Source organism: Scyliorhinus torazame, chromosome 15 (assembly GCF_047496885.1).
Source record: "Scyliorhinus torazame isolate Kashiwa2021f chromosome 15, sScyTor2.1, whole genome shotgun sequence".
In the NCBI taxonomy this organism is placed as follows: Eukaryota; Metazoa; Chordata; class Chondrichthyes; order Carcharhiniformes; family Scyliorhinidae; genus Scyliorhinus; species Scyliorhinus torazame.
In genome coordinates this window covers 185,316,644-185,340,341 of record NC_092721.1, presented here as the reverse complement: position 1 = coordinate 185,340,341, position 23,698 = coordinate 185,316,644, and the positions used below count along the sequence as shown (strand labels likewise).

At 47.0% G+C, this 23,698-nt stretch overlaps 1 protein-coding gene across 2 annotated transcripts in view; it reads right to left on the bottom strand.

The window, feature by feature from the left end:
- The window catches only part of rp2 (RP2 activator of ARL3 GTPase), an 81,898-nt gene that overhangs the window by 46,814 nt on the left and 11,386 nt on the right, over nt 1-23,698 (bottom strand). Inside the window, exon 1 of one of the 2 annotated variants that reach the window (XM_072477261.1) lies at nt 12,249-12,458. The exons of the other annotated variant lie outside the window; for it this stretch is intronic. Within the exon in view, the coding sequence (XP_072333362.1) occupies nt 12,249-12,371 (123 nt within the window). The 5' untranslated portion in view covers nt 12,372-12,458. Of the gene's footprint in view, nt 1-12,248; nt 12,459-23,698 lie in introns of those variants that run through there. 2 annotated transcript variants of the gene reach the window in all.

Sequence of the window (23,698 nt, the reverse complement as noted above, 5' to 3'; positions counted from 1 at the left end):
CTTGTACACCTCCAGCCATGTGCGACCAGTGGGCGCCGCCATCTTGGCTTGACTCTCAGGACCCCGACTCGGATGACTATACACCGCCTGAGGAAAACATCCAAATTTTGCCACGACTTGCCTCAGTGACCCTGGACGAGACTCGGCACCCAACACTCTTGACTGCGACGACGACTGTGCTTATCATGGGGCATAAAACATCCTGCCTGATCGACTCCGGGAGCACAGAGCTTCATACATACCAATACGGTAAGGCGCTGTTCTCTTCCCATCCACCCAGTCAACCAAAAAATCTCCCTGGCCTCCGGGTCTCACTCAGTAGAGATCAAAGGGTTCTGCATAGCGAACCTCACGGTCCAGGGAAGGTAGTTTAAAAATTACCGGCTCTACGTCCTTCCTCACCTCTGCGCTGCCACGCTCCTAGGGTTAGACTTCCAATGTAACCTCCAGAGCTTAACTTTTAAATTCGGTGCCCTATACCACCCCCCCTCCCCCCCTTCACTGTCTGCAGCCTCGCGACCCTCAAAGTCGACCCGCCTTTTCTGTTTGCGAACCTCACCCCGGATTGCAAACCCGTCGCCACCAGGAGCAGACGGTACAGTGCCCAGGACCGGACCTGCATTAGGTCGGAAGTCCAGCGGTTACTGAAGCAAGGTATTATTGAGGCTAGCAACAGTCCCTGAAGAGCTCAAGTAGTGGTTGTAAAGACCGGGGTGATGCGTAGGATGGTCATCGATTATAGTCAGACCATCAACAGGTATACACAGCTCGATGCGTACCCTCTCCCCCACATATCTGATCTGGTCAATCAGATTGCACAACACAAGGTCTTTTCCACGGTGGATCTAAAATCCCCCTACCACCAGCTCCCCATCCGCCCTAGCGACCGCAAATACACTGCATTCGAAGCAGATGGGCAGCTCTACCACTTCCTAAGGGTTCCCTTCGGTGTCACAAATGGAGTCTCAGTCTGCCAACGGGAGATGGACCGAATGGTTGACCGGTACGGTTTGCGGGCCACGTTTCCGTACCTCGATAACGTCACTATCTGCGACCACGACCAGCAGGACCACGACACCAACCTCTGAAAATTCCTCCATACCGCAAAAATCCTTAATCTGACATATAACAAGGACAAATACGTGTTCAGCACGGACCGTCTAGCCATCCTCGGCTACGTAGTGCGAAATGGAGTTATAGGCCCAGATCCCAAATGCATGCGCCACCCCTCCCCCACTGCTCCAAGGCCCTGAAACACTGCCTGGGATTTTTTTCGTATTATGCCCAGTGGGTCCCCAATTATGCAGACAAGGCCTGCCCACTAATTCAATTCACAGTTTTTCCCCTGTCGGCAGAGGCTCGGCAGGCCTTCAGCCGCATCAAAGCGGACATCGCAAAGGCCACGATGCACACAATCGACGAATCCCTCCCCTTCCAGGTCGAGAGCGACGCATCCGACATAGCCCTGGTGGCTACCCTCAACCAAGCGGGCAGACCCATGGCCTTCTTCTCATGCACCCTCCACGCTTCAGAAATCCGCCATTCCTCAGTTGAAACGGAGGCCCAGGCCATAGTAGAAGCTGTGCGGCACTGGAGGCATAACCTGGCCGGCAGGAGATTCACTCTCCTCACTGACCAACGGCCGGTTGCTTTCATGTTCGATAATGCACAACGGGGCAAGATAAAGAACGATAAGATCTTACGGTGGAGGATTGAGCTCTCCACCTACAATTACGAGATCTTGTATCGTCTCGGGAAGCTAAACGAGCCTCCCGATGCCCTATCCCGCGGCACATGTGCCAATACTCAAGTGGACCGCCTCCGGGCCCTCCATGAGGACCTCTGCCACCCGGGGGTCACTCGATTCTTCCATTTCATTAAGACCCAAAACCTGCCCTACTCCATTGAGGAGGTCAGGACCGCCACCAGGAATTGCCAAATCTGCACGGAGTGCAAGCCGCACTTCTACAGACCAGAGAAAGCGCACCTGATAAAGGCTTCCCGTCCCTTTGAACGTCTCAGTATGGACTTGAAGGGCCCCTCCCGTCCACCGACCGCAACACGTACTTCCTGAACGTGATTGCCGAGTACTCCCGGTTCCCATTCACCATCCCCTGCCCCGACATGACCGCAGCCACCGTCATAAAAGCCCTCCACATCTTCACGCTGTTTGGTTTCCCCGCCTACATACACAGCGATAGGGGGTCCTCCTTCATGAGCGACGAACTGCGTCAATTCCTGCTCAGCAAGGGTATTGCCTCGAGCAGGACGACCAATTACAACCCCCGGGGAAACGGGCAGGTGGAGAGGGAGAACGGAATGGTCTGGAAGACTGTCCTACTGGCCCTACGGTCCAGGAATCTCCCAGTCTCCCGCTGGCAGGAGGTCCTCCCGGATGCTCTCCACTCCATCCGATCACTACTGTGTACCACGACCAACCAAACCCCTCACGAACGCCTCCTTGCCTTCCCTAGGAAGGCCTCCTCCGGGACCTCGCTCCCAACTGGCTGGCAGCTCCTGGACCCATCCTTCTCCGCAAACTCGTGCGGGCGCACATATCGGATCCATTGGTCGAGAAGGTCCACCTCCTGCACGCTAACCCTCAATACACCTACGTGGCGTACCCCGGCGGGATACAGTCTCCCTACGGGACCTGGCGCCCGCTGGATCCACACCCATACCTCCACTACCGACCCCCCAAGCTCCCTCCCACCGGCGCACCCCACAGCCGCCCCCTTCCCAGGTGGATCGGTCCTTCCACTGGTCCCACCTAGGGGTGAAGAAGCTGTTGAAGAAGCCAAAGCCACGCTCCCGGAGCCACGGATGCCCGAGCCGGCGCCTACATCACTGCCGAAGCTACAACGATCGTAGAGGACGACCAGGGCCCCTGATCGACTAATTGCCTCACTCTGACTGTAAATAATTATTGTAAATAGTTGCGACATGTAACGAGGCAAAACACTGTGGTAATGTATACCGGGTACCACCATAACCTACACCTCTACCACTGTATAACACAAGACCACCACCCCCGGCGGACTATTTTTTTAAAAAACAGGGGGTGAATGTGGTAGTCAGTATTAGGGGTATTACAGTACCCTGAATAATGCTGTAAGACCATTGGTATGGGAGGTACCAGAACTGCTATTTTTATTGGTGAAGCCTGCCTGCTGGTTCCACCCAGGAAGGCGGAGTATAAGGGCCTGAGTCTCCCCAGCAGCTGCATTCTGTACCTGCGCTGCTGGTGGAAACATCGAGTGCAATAAAGCCTTCAATTGTCTCCAATCTCATCTCTGGAGTTATTGATCGAGCATCAAATGCATAAGACCTTTGTTGTGACAACTATGAGCAGTGAAATTTACCATTTGCCTGTTAATTCACATGTGATGTGTGTTGGTTCTGATTCGGGTTTTAAAGTAACTTAAAATGTGGAATTTTGCTGGAAATTTCTTCATGGGGGAGTCATTCAGTAGGTTTCCCCGTGGAGAACGTAACATGTAAGGTAGACACAGATGCTTACTCCGGCTAAGAGGTCTGGGATCCCCTATAGAGAATGCCATGCTGAGATGGTTTTCTAATCATTGCAAAAGTCCACTGCAAGTCTGTGGGCAGATACAGGTGTATTTGCGTTGCTACTTTACTGCTGCCTGCAAAGTCCAGGATCATATCCACATGAGTGGAAAGGTGAAAGGGTCCATTAATTTATCACCCACTTGTAGAGCTTGTGTTCAGTTTGTCTACCTTCTGAGTGTTTACAAGGTATGGAAATATTTACACTACTGCGACACAGCATCGGACTGTAAGCCAGCACCACCAGGCCTGACTTGGCTTTAATCTCTGTGGTCTAGCAATTACATAAACAAGAACATAAAATGTGTGAATTTAACCACCAGAAATTTTGTTTAATGAGGAACAGCCATTTCTTGGTTATCTCAAGCTCAGCCATAATTGTCCCAAAAGGACACCTGCTTCACATCCCCTCCCTACATAATTAAAGCATAACAAGCAAATTAGATTTGCACAGGCACAGCCTAATTAAAAATTCTGGTGCATTCACAATTAAAGCACATCCGAGCTTGGCCGTTAGCTCACACAAATGTAACCTCATTATGAACGCAGGAATCTGCAGGGCGAGTCAAGGTTACAATTGGTTCAAGTAGCCTTCCAGTTTGGGCAGACATGTTTAAAAAATAATTAATTCTCAGGACATGGGTGCCGTCAGGAAGACCAGCATTTATTGCCCCATTCTCAATCGCCCACAGATGGAGATGGTGGTGAGTAACAGAACAACAACATACTTGTCAAGTTAAAAACTCCCAATTGTCTAACAGGCAGTGAGCATCACAGCCTGCTAATTAATACATTTGGGTGAAATGCTGAAGACAAATAAATCACACATACAATTGTACTTCATTGATCAGTAAAACCTTTAGGGGGATTAGACTACTTTTGGGTTTTTAAAAAAATGATGTGGTGAATGTCACATCAAATGACCTGTAGTTCCCAACCATGACTGCCTCCCAAGCACAAAAAGATTACATCCTGCATCCCTTAAACTTGAGAATTAAATTGAGAGAGAAAAAGCACAGCATAGGGAGGGGCAGTCTAGCATAGAACCAGTAAGTTTAATCATCTTTCATGATTTCCTTGTTGCTTTTCAGCTGTAACTTTGCAAAAATTGCATTCACCCCTTAAGTTATGCTTAAATTGGAGTTTAATTGAGTAGCTAATTGCATTCAATGAGTGCTCTGCCCGAAAGCAGGTCCGTGACTCATGGTCTGCGGATGTTTCATCCTGAGCAATTTCCTTGGCAGTTTTTGTCAGTGGTGGTTTTCCATTGCCTTCCACCCTCAGGGACAGAGCAAGGAGCCAGCTCCCAAGTCTACCTCAGCCAGAATGGGAATCAACCGTGCACTGTTGCCATTATTCAGAACTATCTGCCAGCCATCTAGCCAACTGAGTTAACCGGCCACAATTTAAAAGAGGTAGTAAATGAATCAATGGATGATGTACAGGGCACGATTGAGCTTTGGAGGGAAGGAAAGGAAATGGAGCAGAGCATAGTAATCAGATATGGTTTAACTGGAGTGAATGGGAAGGCTGGAGAGAGGAGATCAAATAAGTTCACTGTGGAAAGTGGCAGGAGCAGGAAGAGCAAATTGATTGGGGTCTGTGTACATCAGGGTTGAAGCAATGAGAAGAAGCAAATTACGACAACAGTTTATCAAGTACTTGCTTAAAAAGTTGGATTTTTAAGGGAGCTCTTTAAGAAGTGGAGAGTTTTAAAAATTTAATTTAGAGTACCCAATTATTTTTTTTCCCCAATTAAGGGGCAATTTAGCATGGCCAATCCACCTACCCTGCACATCTTTTTGGGTTATGGGGCTGAGACCAACACAGTGACCCGGGGCTGGGATCGAACCCAGGTCCTTGGTGCTGTAGGCAGCTATGCTAACCACTGCGCCACCATGCCAGCCGAAGTGGAGAGGTTGACAGTGCAGAATTAATTTTAGTGGAATAAAAGTAGGCCGATTTTTCCAGAACCTTGAATTAAAAATGCACTTCGCTTAAATCAGGATAACACCACTGATGGCCCTCAAGATATTCTTCATACTTCAGTTTCCTTGAACTGATACTCACTCAGGCTCCTTTGACTGCATCTTCTAAATCCCCGACAAAGGCACCAGATACCTGGGAACACAAGCTACCGTCTAGTTTGCCTCCAAACCACACACCATGCTGACTTGGAAATATATCACCGTTCCCTCACTGTCGCTGCGTCAAAATCCTGGAACTCCCACCCTAACAGCACTGTGCATGTACCTACCCCACACGCAGTTCAAGAGACAGCTCAAAACACCACCTTCTCAAGGGCAACCAGGGATGGGAAATAAATGCTGGGCCAGCCAGAAAAAACGCCACATCCCGTTAATGAATAAATTAAAAGAAAACTTGTAGCCGTAAGATAGCATGCTCAACCGTGGAGCAAAGCAATTTTCCACCATTAGGCATCCAGTTTTTTTTTAAATTTGCATATCATCCAGCAGCTGGTGATTTGAGACTAGCCAAACATTTTACTTGCCGCATATTTATCCAGAAGAGAGAGAAATGTTCCTTTTTCACTTGGATCGGATTCAAATCTGGGGCACAGAGCTGCAAGAAGCAGTGTTCTAACTGACTGCCTAACGCCCTCATTATTTCTGCTGTTAAATGGGGTAGATGGGTGGGTTGGGCAATAAATGGTGGTCCAGTCAGCAATGCCCAACTCCCATGAATGAATTTTTTTTTTAAAAATCTGAAATTTCAGACAGAGGGATCAAAGTAGGTAAGGCGCGGGCAATGGAAATGTTGCACTAGTCAAAGTTTGCAGATTGATGTTAGGTGGTTGGGTCTAAAACATAGAACTAGTGCCAAATAGAGGAAACTGATTGTGCTGACATGACCCCAGTGTGTTTGACAATGAATGCCCAAAATAGCAATTGTGTTATCATTTCCGTTCAGTATAGGAAACAAATCCCCCGCCAAAAAACAATCTGCATCTTGTAACTGTAGCACAGATGCCATATTACAGGAGTAGCTGAGTTAAATTATACTACAATGTTCAAACCTCGAAATGACACCTTAGAAATGCAACTTTTACAGGATATTTCTACTCCACGCATGGGATAAACCAAAACATGTTTAAATGCGTAACCCCTTCAACTACATGCTGAGAAAGATCTCCCATTGAAAATAAAATTCCCCTTCCAGTCACTCTGCCACCAGTGAACAGGAACGGACTGATCAGCAGTAAACACAACCTCACGGCTCCTGTTGTGTTGATGCATCCCATATCACTTCAATCTACAAGTAAACTCTCCTCATTGTTAATTTTTTTAAATTTAGAGTACCCAGTTACTTTTTTCCAATTAAGGGGCAATTTAGCATGGTCAATCCACCTACCCTGCACAGCTTTGGGCTGTGGAAGTGAGATCCACGCAGACACGGGGAGAATGTGCAAACTCCACACAGACAGTGACCCGGGGCCAGGATCGAACCCAGGTCCTCGGCACCGAGAGGCAGCCAGCCTCTCCTCACTTTTGTTCCTAATTATAAAATTTAGTTTCCTCCCCCAAACTCAAAAATCAAGAATACAAAATATCACACACCATGCATTCTTGACTTGCAATTGCATGTTTATATCTCCAATGGCAAAACAAAGGGAGAGCGATGCTGGTGGGTATTCGGTACACATTTGCACTGGCTCTTTTTGTTGTTGCTGAGCAAGACAATTGCTCCTCTAAGAGCTAATACACTTCACAAAAAAACTCTTGTAATCAGTACAAGTGTTTACTTTGTAGAGATATCATGTGCCCTGTCAAGGCAATAGTTTCTGAAAATATTTGAAATACATTTCCAATGTATATTTCAAAGATAGTTAGTCACCTGTGCCATTTAAAATCTAGAATTAATTACAGTAACCTGCATGCATCATGGAGGTTTCATTACCCATGAGCGCAGAATAGGGTTTCATTTGCCTAATTAGTACCTTTTAAGTCAGATTCCAGAAAGGTCATTTGAGAATTATCTCTGCAAATTTGGGAACATCAGCACTAAGGTGATTTTAAAATTAGATTTACTTGATTAGTTTACCAGGAGGACCAAGGTCATTACACAGAGCACCAAGATTGGGGGAAATAAATTGCAGCAGAGATTGCAGTAGTGATGATTTGACGTTGAGGTTGTTAAATTGCAAATGGAAAGATATGACTAAAGGAGGTGAAGTGTATCATGATTAAGGGGTCTGGGAAGGACTGTGAATGGTCAGTCTTGAACCCCAAACTATTTTAAAGTAAACTGCAGATAGTATAGCACATTTAGTGCGTAGGAGCACAAATAAAGTTTGAGCAATACATAACCCAGTTTGGTTCCAGTTGCCAAAAGAGAGCCTTGGGTGGGGCACTGTAAGCTGGGGTTGTGAAATAGCCAACTTCTTCAATAAAAAGTTTACACACATCCCAGTTCTCGAATCTCCTTCCCAATCTACAAAGGGGCAGTGCAAGCGAGGTTCTCTGGATACTACCATTTCAACAAAAATAAATCAAATTCATATCTTACAATAAAATTATTGCTGAACTTGCACATCCTTTAGCAACAACTGACTGTTTCATTCCCATCTGAATCACATCAGAAACTCACATTTATCCTGGTGCCAGTGAAGCCAAAAGATTTGCAGAGATACAATGAGCCTCAGGGGAAGACTTGAAATTTGACCAGTTAATGTGTTTATGGGCAGCATGGTAGCACAAGTGATTAGCACTGTGGCTTCACAGCGCCAGGATCCCAGGTTTGATTCCCTGCTGGGTCACTGTCTGTGCGGAGTCTGCACGTTCTTCCCGTGTCTGCGTGGGTTTCCTCCGGGTGCTCTGGTTTTCTCCCACAGTCCAAAGACGTGTGGGTTAGTGGATTGGCCATGATAAATTGCCCTTAGTGACCAAAAAAGGTTAGGAGGGGTTACTGGGATAGGGTGGAAGTGAGGGCTTAAGTGGGTCGGTGCAAACTCGATGGGCCAAATAGCCTCCTTCTGCACTGTATGTTCTATGTAAACTACGACACAATGGATTTCTAAACTACATACTTCAATCTGTTAACCATCAGGATCCCACTCCAAAGGCCTTTTCTTTTAACATTAAGCAGTTTAATAGCTTAGCCTCGTAGCAGATTGCAGAAACCAGGATAAGAAATTGTGTCACCTCTGAACCAATATTGAGCAAGCTAGAAAGGCAATGAACACATTTACATGGGGCAAATATCCCACCATGGTCAAAAACAATCATTGGCACTTGGATTTAAAATAGGTTTCTGCAAAAAAAATCATAGTGATGAGATGCGATGAACAGCTTCATTATGAAGAACTCTATTGGAAACGGTCAACCGCACTTCCTGCTCCGCACTTACTTTGGGATTGTGAAAAATTTCTACAATCTAAAAACACTGAGGCCACAAATACTAGTTCAATGAATATTCGTTATGCTGATTAAGATGGGAAAGAAACAAGACATGCTCCCTAGTCCATCACCATCATGTATTTTATTACAACACAGAAATTAATTCTCAGCCAATTGGTGATTGTCCAAATGGCCAAGTCCTCGAGCTCGCCAATCATTCATCAGCACCTGAACTTTTGTTAATTCATTTATGGGATGTATATGGGCATCACCGTCTATGGGCATCACCGTCAAGTCCAGAATTCATCAGCCATTCCCATTATCTCTGGTGAAGGTGTTGATGAGATTCCTTTCTTGAACCATTTCAGTCTTTCAGAAATAACTCCCAGAGCGCTGTTCAGGAGTTTGGTGATTGTGACTCAACGTCCATCTCGATGGTAGATGAGACAGTTTGCCAGGTGCTATTGAAGAAGCTTTGGCAATGCATCTCGTAGATAGGACACACTGCAACGACTATGTGCCAGTAGGGAAGGGAGTGAATGTTTAAGGTGGTCGACTGAAGGTCAAACAAGTATGCTACTTTGACCTGGACAGCAATGTGGAATTGCAGACATGCAGACAAGTGAAGTATTCCATCACACTTGTGCAATCTGGACGATAGTCAGGCCTAGTCAGGAACTGAGTCACACACCACAGAATGCATAGCATCTGACCTGCTCTTGTAGTCACAGCATTTATCTGGCAGTTCAATGGTTCCTCCCCAAGATGTTGATGGTGGGGGATTCAGTGATGGTAATTTCATTGAATGGCATAAGGAGATAGATAGATACTCTCTTGTGATAGAGAGATCACTGATGAAGCAGCTGGAGATAATTTGGCCTTGGTTACTGTCCAGAGGACATCTTGCAACAATGTCCTGGGGCTGAGATGATTGCCCTCCAACAACCACAGCCATCTGCCTTTATGCTAAGTATGACTCAACCAGTGGAGCATTTTCCCACCGACTTGCATTGGTTTCAATTTTGCCAGAGCTCCTTGATGCCACACTTGGTCAAACGCTGTCCTGATGTCAAGGGCAGCTACTCTGACCAGTTCAGCTATTCTGTCCATGTTTGAATCAAGGCCATAATGAGGCCAGGAGCAGAGTGGCTTTATTGGAAACCAAACTGAGCACAGGTTGCTGGTGAGTAAATGCCAATGATAGCAAATCAAGCAAGAATGGGGTTTGGATTGTTTATTAAGACCTCCACAGGAAAACAGTAGCCACTTCACCATGCATACACAAAAAAAAGCTCAAAATCTCCACAATTAAGTGCAGTCAGCTGATGAGAGCATCCAGCACTGTGACAGAATAGGAATCAGTGCCTACAGGAGCGAGCAATTGGGGAATATGGAAAGAAAAACAGTTTCATAGAATTTACAATGCAGAAGGAGGCCATTCAGCCCATCAAGTCTGCACCGGCTCTTGGTAAGAGCACCCTACCCAAGGTCAACACCTCCACCCTATCCCCATAACCCAGTAATCCCACTCAACGCTAAGGGCAATTTATCATGGCCAATCCACCTAACCTGCACACCTATGGACTGTGGGAGGAAACCAGAGCACCCGGAGGAAACCCACGCACACACAGGGAGGATGTGCAGACTCCGCACAGTGACCCAAGCCAGAATCGAACCTGGGACCCTGGAGCTGTGAAGCAATTGTGCTAATTATCCACAATGCTACCGTGCTGCCCGTGAACTGAGCTACTACACTTCAAACAAAGCAAAGCAAACAGCAGATGAAAAATTACAATAAATATTAAATCATCATTTTTGATTAAACATCAACTGGAACAATCAACAGTCCTCAATTGAGTGTGCTTCCATTGTACTCCTATCAACATTTATACTGTAAAGATGCTAGATTACTGAAACTAGATGGGCATCTTAAGCCAAAATATTACTTGAGCTGGAAATCCGAAATAGAAACAGAAGTTCTGGAAATACTCAGCACTCCAGGCAGTATCTATTTGACAAAGCTTTTGGCCATCTGCCCGAATAGGAAGTCTCGAGAAGTGGGTCCCCATTCTGATCTAACAAGTACATTCTGCTTGTTAAACTATAAGTAAACCAATTCAAAGTGCAATTCGCCAGACCTCCATCGAATTGCAGATAAAGAGGTCATCTTGTGGTTTCACAGGCTCTCAGCTACTTGTCACAGCATTCGAAGTTGTTGTAACTGTAAAAGCCTGACCAATGAACGTATTTACAACAACCAGGAGAACAATTATTAAAACTGCATGTTGTCATTCCGTGTAATTTTGCAGGAGACATACAGCAATGAGAGTCGAAACCACATACACGCTAGCAGGCGGACAGGACAAAAAATACAAGTTCTGTGCTGGTTGCTGTTGTGACTTTGCCACTAAGTCAGAGAGCACTGCAATTGGAGATTTAGGTACAAGGTTTGATGGGGTGGTGGGGCAGAACTGGAAACCTCGCACTTACAACGTGACCGATTTCCAAAGAAAAATATACCACTTTAGTCACAATTCTAAAAATAGGCTATGACGCCCATGCTCACAATTGGATCTTGGCTGTTACTTTTTTTTTTAAAGCAAAAATTGACAAGTCGGTGAACTGGAATAGATAGTTTTGCTGTAAACATTTATTAAAATATATATTTTTCCAGTGACATATAGAGTTTTACAGCACAAAAACAGGTTTTTCAGCCCATCATGTCTGTGCCAGCCATCACCAACTATCTATTCAAATCCAATTTCCCAGCACTTGGTCCGTAGCATTTCAAGTACTCAACCAAATGCTATAAGGGTTCCGCCTCAACCAATCTTTCAGGCAACGACTTCCAGATTCCCACTGCCCGCGAAATCTCCTGTCCCTTACCTTAAATCTTATGCCCCAGGTTATTGGCCTTTCTACTCAGGGGAAAAGTTCCTTCCTATCTATGCCCCTCATAATTCAGTACACATTGCTTAGCTACATGTTATTGGGTACATACATAAGCACATAGAGAATACAGACACATATACACTGCCAGATATACATGCATCCACACAGACACAAATATTGATACATGCCACTTAATTATTCTTATGTTCAAATTTAAATTGTGTTTTCCCTATGGTCTGTATTCCTGCAGACTTAAATAAGAGGGAATCAGCCCGAGAGACTTAACAGATCCCGTCCTGAGCACTGGCCTCACTCAGCCTCCTGAATCAACACTGGCTGCAAGGGATAGGGAGACTTGTCAGCTTCCCTCGGGGCTGCGCCCACTACCCTCTCCCGCTGCTCCCCAGCTCCTGCTGCCGCGGGCCTCACCTTCTCCCGCTGGTCCCAGCTGTACTGCTTGGGCCCCTCTTCGCCATCCGCCTCCTCCTTATCGTTCTTCTTTTTCTTCTCTCTGTTTTTCTCCTTGGATTTCCGCGAGAACAGACAGCCCATTTTACAGCGAGCCCGCTGCTCCCGCTCGGCCTCTCCCTCAAACCCTGACAAGCGCTTCCCGTTTCCCTGCCTACCAGAGTCCGCCAATCACAGCGCGGGGAGAGGGGCATCTCGCCGTCCGCCCATCACGCAGCGCGCAAGCAGCTAGCAATCAGCGGCCGGGATTGGTCGAGACCGGCCAATCCGTGCAGGGGATTGATCGAGACCCGCCAATCAGTGCGCAGGATTGGTCGCCGCCAGCCAATCGCACAGCGCGGGGCAGCCCGAAGCCCACTAATCAGCGCGGAGACGGGTCGCAACGGCCAATCACAGCGTAGAGGCAGCTCGCTGTCCGCCAATCAGCGCACGAGTCCGGCAATTATAGTGCGCCGATTCCGGTCTGTCCAATGGGAAATTCCATTCAGCCAGGGTGTGTCAGCCAATCACAATGCAAGATAGCTCAGGGCCGCTCTAATCTTGACTAACTACGCGGCAGAAGGTATCAAGCTGACTGACGGAGCCCAAATTCAAATACAATGAAAAGTGGAATTTCGGGGCCCGCACTGCCATCCAACCAGTCACCGGTCAGCGGCCGGGTCGGCTCCACCAATCGGATAAAAACCGCTGAATGGCCAATCACAGCGCATAAATCCCCGGGAACACCAATCGGTGACGGGTGTTTGTCCGTATCCGCTAAACACGGCGCAGACGAGCCCCGGGACCATCGTTCCACCAATTGGCGACGAGAACGTCTCTTGGTTGAACCAATCAGAGCGCAGAATACCTAGGCCAATCATAGACGTGTTCTGGCGTACCAGGCTCCCCACACAGGCGCTGGAATGTGGCGACTAGGGGCTTGTCACAGTAACTTCACTTGAAGCCTACTTGTGACAATAAGCGATTTTCATTTCATTTTTCACAGGGCAGAACGAGGCCAATCACATAGGTGTGCTCTGGCGCAGATCCACCAATCAGAGCGCAGAACAATGAGGAGTAGGCGGGGGGGGCACAATGTCAGGGGTGAACAGAGTGGCAGATGTGTTACATGGACTGGACAATTGGGGCAGAAAGAGACAAACGTGTTTTCAACAAAATAAAATAAACCTATAAAATATAAATCAGTGCAATGTACAGTATTTTGCATAATGATTCAATTTGATACATTAATTTTATTTATGTTTTGTGCCCTTCAAAACCCGATGCCTGTGTCTATGTATTTACATTGTGTATTTTATGTTTGCCCTATTGTGTATTTTCTTTTCATGTAAGAAATGTTTGAGCTGCACACAGAAGAATACTTTTCACTGTACCTCGGTACACGTGACAACAAACCATTCCAATCCAAAGTAGGTCACTTTGGTCAAAAATTATGAGTCAAAATCTGTCACAAAGAGAGAAAGGGTAATTGAACTAATCTTAAATAGGACCAGGCAGGTTGGGGGATTTCCTTGTATGTTTGCACCCAAGTCTGGTCAAAACAGTCATCCAGGGTTCTCCTTTGCAGAGTTAACCTGTGCCCAGATGGACCGAGAAAGGGACCATGAACGCGGAGGGTGTAAATAACTTTTTAATTTGAAAAAAACCCTTTCTTATAGTTTTCTTTATTTAAACAGGCACTTTGATGCCAATCATGGCCTCATTGAATGGCGGAGCACACTTGGGCCGAATGGCCTACAACTGCTCCTCAATCTTTTGGTCTTATAGACTTTTATTCGATGAGTCTTTGTCTTGAACCCTTATTTACACAACTACACTTTTAAAAAAAATAATTTTTATTAAAGGTTTTCATAAAATATCAATAACAAAATGAGAAAAAAAGAACCCAACAGGGTTAAGTACAAAACACAATCTGGAAAATCTCCCCCCCCTGTACATAAATAATAAATTAACATTAACACCCCGACTTAACACAACAGGTATATACACCCCCTCAGACCCTTCAGTGTAAATAACAAAAACAATAATAAAGTAAACCCCCGCCCCCTGCGCTGCTGCTGCCATTGACCAATGTCTATTGTTCTGCCAGAAAGTCTAAGAACGGTTGCCACTGCCTAAAGAACCCTCGTACCGACCCTCTCAAGGTGAATTTCACCCTCTCCAATTTAATAAACCCTGCCATATCGCTGATCCAGGATTCCACGCTTGGGGGCCTCGCATCTTTCCACAGAAGGAGAATCCTTCGCCGGGCTACCAGGGACACAAAGGCCAGAATACCGGCCTCTTTCGCCTCCTGCACTCCCGGCTCCTCGGCCACCCCAAATATTGCGAGCCCCCAGCCCGGTTTGACAATGGATCCTACCACCACGACACCGTCCTCGCTATGCCCTTCCAAAATTCCTCCAGCGCTGGGCATGCCCAGAACATATGGGTGTGATTTGCTGGGCTCCCTGAGCACCAAACACACCTGTCCTCACCCCCAAAAAACCGGCTCATCCTTGTCCCGGTCATGTGTGCCCTGTTCAGCACCTTAAACTGTATGAGGCTGAGCCTCGCGCACGATGAGGAAGAGTTCACCCTCCCCAGGGCATCTGCCCACGTCCCTTCCTCAATTTCCTCTCCCAACCCCTCCTCCCACTTACCTTTTGTAGTGAGTGGGGGTATTGGGCCGCCGAATTGAAATGTTAGGCTTGTACATAGCCCAGTGTGGGGCTAAAGCTGTAGTAACATGTCCAAAATTTTCCTTCCAGGGCCAGCCTTGTAAACCCCTACCACCATGCGAACCACCACCCCGCCGGGTTCCTTTTTAACAAGGGGTGAATGTGGTGGTATGTATTAGGGGTCATGTGGGACTGTGAAGCCGTGATGCTATTGGCGGACAGATCCCGGGTCCTGGTTGGCTGCTGACTCCTGGCTCCGCCCTGAAGGCGGAGTATAAGAACCCGAGCTTCTCCCCGCCGCTTCATTCTGTTGCTGAACTGCTGGGGACAAGTCTCGCTTAATAAAGCCTGAATCGACTTCATCACTTCTCGTCTCTCTCGTAAGTCATTGTGCGCTACAATTTTCTCTCATTGTTTCGCTACAATAAGTAGCGCACAATGACTTACAAGAGAGACGAGAAGTGATGAAGTCGATTCAGGCTTTATTTATTTATAAAAAATATTTTATTGAAAATTTTTGGTCAACCATCACAGTACATTGTATATCCTTTACACAATAATATAACCGTATAAATAACAATGACCTGTTTTATAAACAAAAAATAAATAATATAACAAAAACTAAAACTAAATGGCAACTGCCTTGTCTCAGATAAACACTCTCCAAAAATATGATTTAACAGTCCAATATACAATTATTTATAGCAACGACCTATACATATTATACATATATATTAACAACCCTGAGAGTCCTTCTGGTTCCTCCCCCCCCCTCCCCCCCCCCCCCCCTGGGCTGCTGCTGCTGCCTTCTTCTTTTCCATTCCTTCTATCTTTCTGTGAGGTATTCGACGAACGGTTGCCACCGCCTGGTGAACCCTTGAGCCGATCCCCTTAGGACGAACTTAATCCGTTCCAGCTTTATAAACCCTGCCATGTCATTTATCCAGGTCTCCACACCCGGGGGCTTGGTTTCCTTCCACATCAACAGTATCCTGCGCCGGGCTACTAGGGACGCAAAGGCCAAAACTTCGGCCTCTCTCGCCTCCTGTACTCCCGGCTCTTGTGCAACCCCAAATATAGCCAACCCCCAGCTTGGTTCGACCTGGACCCCCACTACTTTCGAAAGCACCTTTGTCACCCCCACCCAGAACCCGGACATGACCAGAACATGTGGGTGTGATTCGCTGGGCTTCTCGAGCATCTCGCACACGATTCAGGCTTTATTAAGCGAGACTTGTCCCCAGCAGTTCAGCAACAGAATGAAGCGGAGCCAGGAGTCAGCAGCCAACCAGGACCCGGGATCTGTCAGCCAATAGCATCACGGCTTCACAGTCCCACATGACCCCTAATACATACCAGCACACCTTTTACCTCCACCACCGAGGCCTCCTCCTCCTCCTGCATCACCTGGTAAGTTTCCAAGATCTTCCCCACTCCGCCACCCCCCCGCCCCCCCCCCACCCCCGAGAGCACCCTGTCCTGGACCGTGTATGGCAGTAGCCGCGGGAATTCCACCACCTGCTGTCTGGCAAACGCCCTTACCTGTAAGTACCTGAAGGTGTTCCCCGGGGGGGGAGCCCGTACTTCTCCTCCAGCTCACCCAGGCTCGCAAACTTTCCGTCCACAAACAGGTCCCCCAACTTTCGTATCCCTGCCCTGTGCCACCCCGAAAACCCTCCACCTGTTCTTCCTGGGGCGAACCGGTGGTTCCCCCGTATTCCCATGCCAAGGCCCCAACTTCCCCCCTATGCCGCCTCCATTGCTCCCAACTTTTGAGTGCAGCCACCACCACCGGGCTCGTGGTATACCTCCTTGGAGGGAGCGGCAGTGGCGCCATTGCCAGTGCCCCCCAGACTCGTACCCACACAAGACGCCATCTCCAGCCTCTTCCATGCAGCCCCCTCCCCCTTCATCACCCACTTGCGCACCATCGTCCCATTGGCGGCCCAGTAGGACCCACAGAGGTTGGGCAGCGTCAGTCCCCCCCTATCTCTACTCCACTCCAGGAACACCCTTCTCACCCTCGGAGTCCCTCGCGCCCACACAAACCCCATTATACTCCTGTTAACCCGCCTGAAAAAAGCCTTCGGGATAAACACGGGGAGGCACTGGAATAGGAACAAAAACCTTGGGAGCACCGTCATTTTGATTGACTGCACCCTACCCGCCAGGGACAGCGGCAACGCATCCCACCTCTTGAACTCCTCCTCCATTTGCTCCCCCAGCCTTGTAAAGTTAAGCCTATGCAGGGCCCCCCAGCTCCTGGCCACCTGGACCCCCAAATACCTGAAGCTCCTCTCTGCACTTTTTAGTGGGAGCTCGCCAATCCCCCTCTCCTGGTCCCCTGGATGAACTACGAACAGCTCGCTCTTCCCCATATTGTGCTTGTACCCCGAAAAGTCCCCGAATTCCCTAAGCATCCTCATTACCTCCGGCATTCCTCCCACCGGATCCGCCACATACAGCAGCTGGTCATCCGCATAAAGCGACACCCTATGCTACAACTACACTTCTGATGACCACTAGGACAATCGATGCCTTCTATCACCAGTAAGCACCTCAGGACATAAACTGAATAGATGATTGGAGGATGAATATTATTGAATCAAGCAGTGCAGAAGGAAACCAATCATCCATTGTACCCATTCATTGGATGAACACTCCCCTTGTCTTCCCCAACAGCCCTGCAAAGTTCTCTTTTCCAAATTTACCTGCTTGGAAAATGATTATTAAATCTGCTTCCACCACACTTTGGACAGTACTTTCCAGATGATCAAAAAATACACTGTGGGGAAAAGAAGCTTCTCATCTTCTCCCGGGCTCTTCTGCCAATTCTATTATTACTGACCCTCATGCCAGTGAAAACAGTTTTTCCTTATTTATCGTATCTGAAACTTTCATATCTTCTACTTTTCTGCTTTAAGGAGAACAATCCCAGATTTTCGGCATAATAAGCTCGTGACTTTGTTTTATTTTATGTGCCTTTTAGTTTGAATGTATCAGCCTTTGTTCGGGTAATGAGTCATCAATTTATATGAAATGGAGTCATAGGATATAAATCCAATTTCAGCACTTCAAATGAAGAGCATTAACATTGGAACACATTGTGGGAATTCAGGTCCATGTTCCCCACTGCACGCAATTTGCCCATAAAATGAATGGATGAAACACACACCTAAATGTTGCTCTGCCATCAAGAAAATTTTGAAAGATAACACATTCAAATGTAAAGCAATCGCTCAGTGCTGCACTGTAGCCAGTTAAAATGGCTAACTCCCGATTTAAAATGGCTAACTCCCGATTTAAAATGGCTAACTCCCGATTTAAAATGGCGAACGGCAAAGTCTGATGGGAAAGTCAGCCAACAGGACACAAACGAGCAGCTGCAGGTTGAGTGTGTATTTACCTCTGGAAAGGCCAGACAAGATTGATACCAGCAACCATCAGCATAACAAAACACCAGCCATCTGCATGTTAATGAGCAATCCCCAGGAACAATGAGCAACATTTAGAAACATGAAGCCAAACCAGACTCGTCGGCGCCAGCAGAAGCCTACACAATGGGAGGTGAACGACCACCTCAGGACCGCCCATCGATCAGGGAACCGCTCCAGCATTGGAGAAAATCGAACCAAGTGATTGGGACAAAGTCCAATCACTTGGAACGAGGTACAGGGTCCGCCCCGAAAGGCAGGAAGCCCCTGGGGTCTATAAGAATCAAGCCCCAAGTTCAAATCGTTCTTCTTGACCGGGTCACTCAGCAACGCGAACCAACCCTTGACAGTGACTGGTCCAGCCGCCGCTGATATCCAGTAAATCTTACTTCAACGCTCGCTACGAGATAGGCACTCCTAGCTATCAATCTGTACCAACTTCGAATCCCGCAGGCTCAGAACCCGAACGAAAGGCTATTCGTTTCCCTGACCTGGTGGGCCAGTTCCAAGTTAAGTATTGGCCTGTTAGTCGTAGAAGTAGCTTAGACGTAGAATTTGTACATGAGTAGTGATTACTGTGTATAATAACTGTGCTTTGATTTAAATCTTACTAATCGGTGTATTGGATTATTGATCATAACTCGGACTTGAACCATGTGGCGGTATAAAGATACCTGGCGACTCAAGAGCAAAGGTGATAAAACAGAGCAATTAAACGAAGGCAAAAGTTGGCAACAGCACGAGAACGGTAGCACAGTGGTTAGCACTGTTGCTGCACAGCGCCAGGGTCTCAGGTTCGATTCCCGTTTGGGTCACTGTCTGTGCAGAATCTGCATGTTCTCCCCGTGTCTGCGTGGGTTTCTTCCGGGTGCTCCTGTTTCCTCCCACAAGTCCTGAAAGACGTGCTTGTTAGGTGAATTGGACATTCTGAATTCTCCCTCAGTGTACCCGAACAGGCGTCGGAGTGTGGCAACTAGGGGCTTTTCACAGTGTTAATGTAAGCCTACTTGTGACAATAATAAACATTATTATTATTTTGTACTCTGGTCTCTGCAGTGCGACTCAGATCTGAAATTAGTCGACTGAGAGGCAAGAGGTCTACCAAAGAACCACACAGCATATGAAGTACAAGCAACTGATGAGACTGCTGCTATTTAACAGGAACAATCTGCGTAGAGATGATGTAGAACTTTTGATTCCATAGGAAGGGCATCAGCAAAGACATGTGAGTGAATGTGAGTAAAGAGGCCTTCTCAAAGAGAAGAAATCAAGCTATAGTGAGGAAAGAAACTTGCCATCGCCATCTCTCATTGATATTAGATATTAGAATCTGTGTCGGTCAGCTAAATAGAATCAGTGAAGGCCTTTCCTAAACAAAAAGAGGTAGAAATAATGAATCAATAATGAGTGGGTTCATACCAGGCACCCACGTAGAATTAAATCTGCTTCCGCTCTTCAAGTGAAGCAAGTTTAGAAGCTGGACATTATTGGTCCAGAATGGATGCGAGGTTCCGGGGATGGGAAGAGAGGAGGATCAAGGAAATGAAGGATCGGTTTCTAAGAGGGTGATTTGTGAGTCTGGAAGAGCTGGGCGATAAGTCTGGACTGACACGGTGCGAAGGTTTCAGGTGTATGCAGGTGCAGGAGATTGCAAGGAAAGTCTTCCCGATCTTCTCGATAGCGCCTGCCTCTTCATTGCTGGAGGGGGGGTGCTGTCAGCGCGAGGGTCTTCTAGGCGATTTACGGGAGGATTCTGGAGGCGGATGGGTGTCTATGAAGAGGGTGATGGTGAAGTGGAAGAGTTGGGGTGGAGCTGAAGGAAGGATTGTGGTTTGAGGTGTTTTGTGCGCGAGGCTGGGGCTGATACAGATGAAGGTAGTGTATAAGGCGCACCTTTTAAAGTCTATGATGAACCGGCTGTTCGAAGGGGTAGGGGATGTCTGTGACCGATGTGGGAAGGGCGGGGCGAATTATGTACATATGCTTTAGTCCTGCCCGATGCTGGAAAGGTTTTGGAGGACAGTGTTCAACACCATTTTTCTACATGTGGATGTGGAGCCTGGCCCCCTGGAAGCCATATTCGGGGTGTCGGACCAGCCGGAGCTACAGGCGGGTGAGGGGACAGATGTTTTAGCCTTTGCCTCGCTGATTGCTAGCAGGCGGGTCTTGTTGGGCTGGAGGTCAGCTTCTCTACCCTGTGCCTCGGCATGGCGAGCGGCCCTGCAGGAGCTTTTGACCCTGGAAAAAGTGAAATTTGTTCGGGATGGAGGGGTGGGGAGAGAGAGTAATGGGTCCCACAATTGTTGAGGTTTGTTTATTTTTCATTTTGGGGAGTTGGTTATTGTTGATTGCTGAGGGAAGGAGGGGGTAATTTACCCCCTGGGTAAATTGGAAAGATTTTGACATTCTGTGGAATAAAAATACTTTAAAAAAATTATTGGACCAGAATTCATTATTCAGTCCCATTTAAAAACCTACATCCGGTTCTTATTTTTTACACAAAGAAAATTCAACGGAACCAAAACAATAATCATGCTGAAGGCATGAATAAGATCAATAGGAAGAATCCACAATGCAAAGGAAGCTCCCTAATGCAATTTTCTAACTTAACCGTCTGAATTTTCTTTAAGGTAATTCCCCCTCTCTGGTGTGAATGGACTTTACATGTGAGCTCAACAATTAGTTCCAACATGACCTTTGTTTGAATTATTTACAAGTTGGTTTTGATATCTCTCGATTGTTCACTCTCAAAGCCCTCGAAATCCAGCCACGATTTTGTTGCTTGTTCATCCAGCTGTCTGATTGTATATCCTCTGCATGTCGACAACTTGTTTTAATTGCTATTCGGAGTATGCTTCTTGTGAAATGTTAGGCGAATGTGAGATTTTTTTTGAAACATAGAATTACCCAGGAATTACAATGTAATGTAATGATTATCACTCTCAGAAGCCGATTCTCATGCACTCATTCTGCTCCTGATTTTTTTCTCTTTTCCATTTACGATCTATTCACTCACCTCAAACACTACGGATTGGGTTTTACAGGGCACCGTGGTCCCAGATGGCCTGGCTAAAAGGTCAGTAATGGGCCTGCCCACCACACTGACAATTGGCTCCACAGCAATCTCATGCTTCGAACAGCAATAATTGCTTTAAGGGGAGCCCACAAAGTCAGGGTGTCGCTGGGGCCAGGATGGCAGGCCCCAGTCAAGAGATTGGCAGGCTAGGCTGGGGAGGCCAAAGGGATAAAGAGGGAAGCAAGACTTTGGGGAGGACGAATAGGGGCTGTGCTTTACCCGTTTGGCATGGGCCTCCCCATAGCACGGTGCCACAGTGTTTAGCACTGCCATATCACAGCGCCAGGGACCTCGGTTCAATTCCGGCCTTGGGTGACGGTCTGTGCGGAGTCTGCACGTTCTCCCCGTGAGTTTCCTGCGAGTGCTCTGTTTCCTCCCCGAGTCCAAAGATGTGCAGGTTCAGTGGCTTGGCCATGATGAATTTCCTCTTAGTGTCCAGGGATGTGCAGGTTAAGTTACGAGGTTACAGGTACAGGGCAGAGTGGATCGCTGCAGACTTAATGGGCCAAATGGCCTCATTCTGCACTGTAGGGATTCTATGTGGGTCAAAGTTCAGTTGGTGGCAAGAGTTTTGTTAAGTATTGTGCGCAGTTCTGGTCACCACGTTACAGGAAGGATGCAATTGCTCTGGAGAGAAGATTTACTAGAATGTTGCCAGGTCTGGAGAATTGTAGCTACGAGTAGAGATTGGAGAGATTGTTTTTTTTTCTTCCCCTAGGAACAGAGAAGGCTGAGGGATGACGTGATTCAGGCATACAAAATTATGAAGGGTAGAGATGGAGTAGACAGGAGGAACCGGTTTCCCTTGGCAGAGTTCAAAAACCAAGGGTCATGGATTCAAGCTTAGTGGCAGAAGGATTAGAGGGGACATGAGGAAAAACGTTTTTACACAGAAGATGGTGGGTGTCTGGAATTCGCTGCATGAATTGGTGGTGGAGGCAGAGACCCGAAACTTTTTTAACAAGTGCCTGGATCTGCACCTTAAATGCTGTAAGCTGCAGGGCTGTGGACCAGGTGCAGGAAGATGGGTTTAGAAAGGACACCTGGGTCTCTCGGTCAGTATGGACAAGATGAGCCAAATGGTCCACTTCTGTGCTGTACCTTTTCTAACATCTTTGGTTCTAACATCCGAAGGCATGGTATTAATTTCACATATATGTTACTGACACCCAGGTGCCATTGCATCTCTTTTAAGTCCTCCATGATTGCTAAATGATCAGACTGTTTATCCCACATCCAGTACTGGATGAGCAATTTCCTCCAATTAAATGTAAAAAAAATAAAATTTGTGTACCCAATTATCTTTTCCAATTAAGGGGCAATTTTGCGTGGCCAACCCACCTAACCTGCACATCTTTGGGTTGTACACGGGAGAATGTGCAAACTCCACACGGACAGTGACCCGGGGCCGGGATCGAACCCGGGTGCTCAGCGCCGCAGGCAACAGTGCTAACCACTGTGCCACCGTGCTGCCCGTCCTCCAATTAAATATTGGGAATTCAATTTAATTTCACATCATTGTCCATACAGAAATTCATTCTAGGTATGTTGCTCATTTCGTCAGAAATTACATATAAATGAATAACAATAAAAAGAAAAAAATTGCTCCATCACAGATATCTAACTTTCATTAAAATATATTTAAAACTATGCACTAAAATAATAAGTCAGCAAGTCCCATCACGAGTGAACATCCTCACCCATTCAAACTCCCTTCAAAAGTTTTTATAGAGTAGACTGAAGGCTACTGACTCAATCCCTCACCCAGACAGCAGCCTGAGACTGAGCCAATCTGGTTGCAACCTTGTTGACCCCAAAATGAGCTTCCAATCACATATTCTTGCCAGTTCCAAGATCACATATTTCCATCTCTTTAACATCACTCCAGTCTGAGCTTAGCTCCTACTTATTTATGGCTTTGTTATCTCGAGATTGTTACTATTGCATCTCACGCCTGGCTGATCTCCAACATTCTACCCTCCACAAATTTGAGGTCATCCACAACTCTGCACCTCGTAACAAATGTTAGCTCATACAAAACTCCACTCATCCCCGGGCTCACTGAACTACATTGACTCCCTGTCAAGCACCATCTTGATTTTAAACTTCGCAACTTGTTTTTGAGTGCCTCCTTATCTCTGTAATCATAGAATCAGAGAATATACAGTGCTGAAGGAGGCCATTCGGCCCATTGAGTCTGCACTGGCCCTTGGAAAGAGCATTCTACTATACCTCCACCCA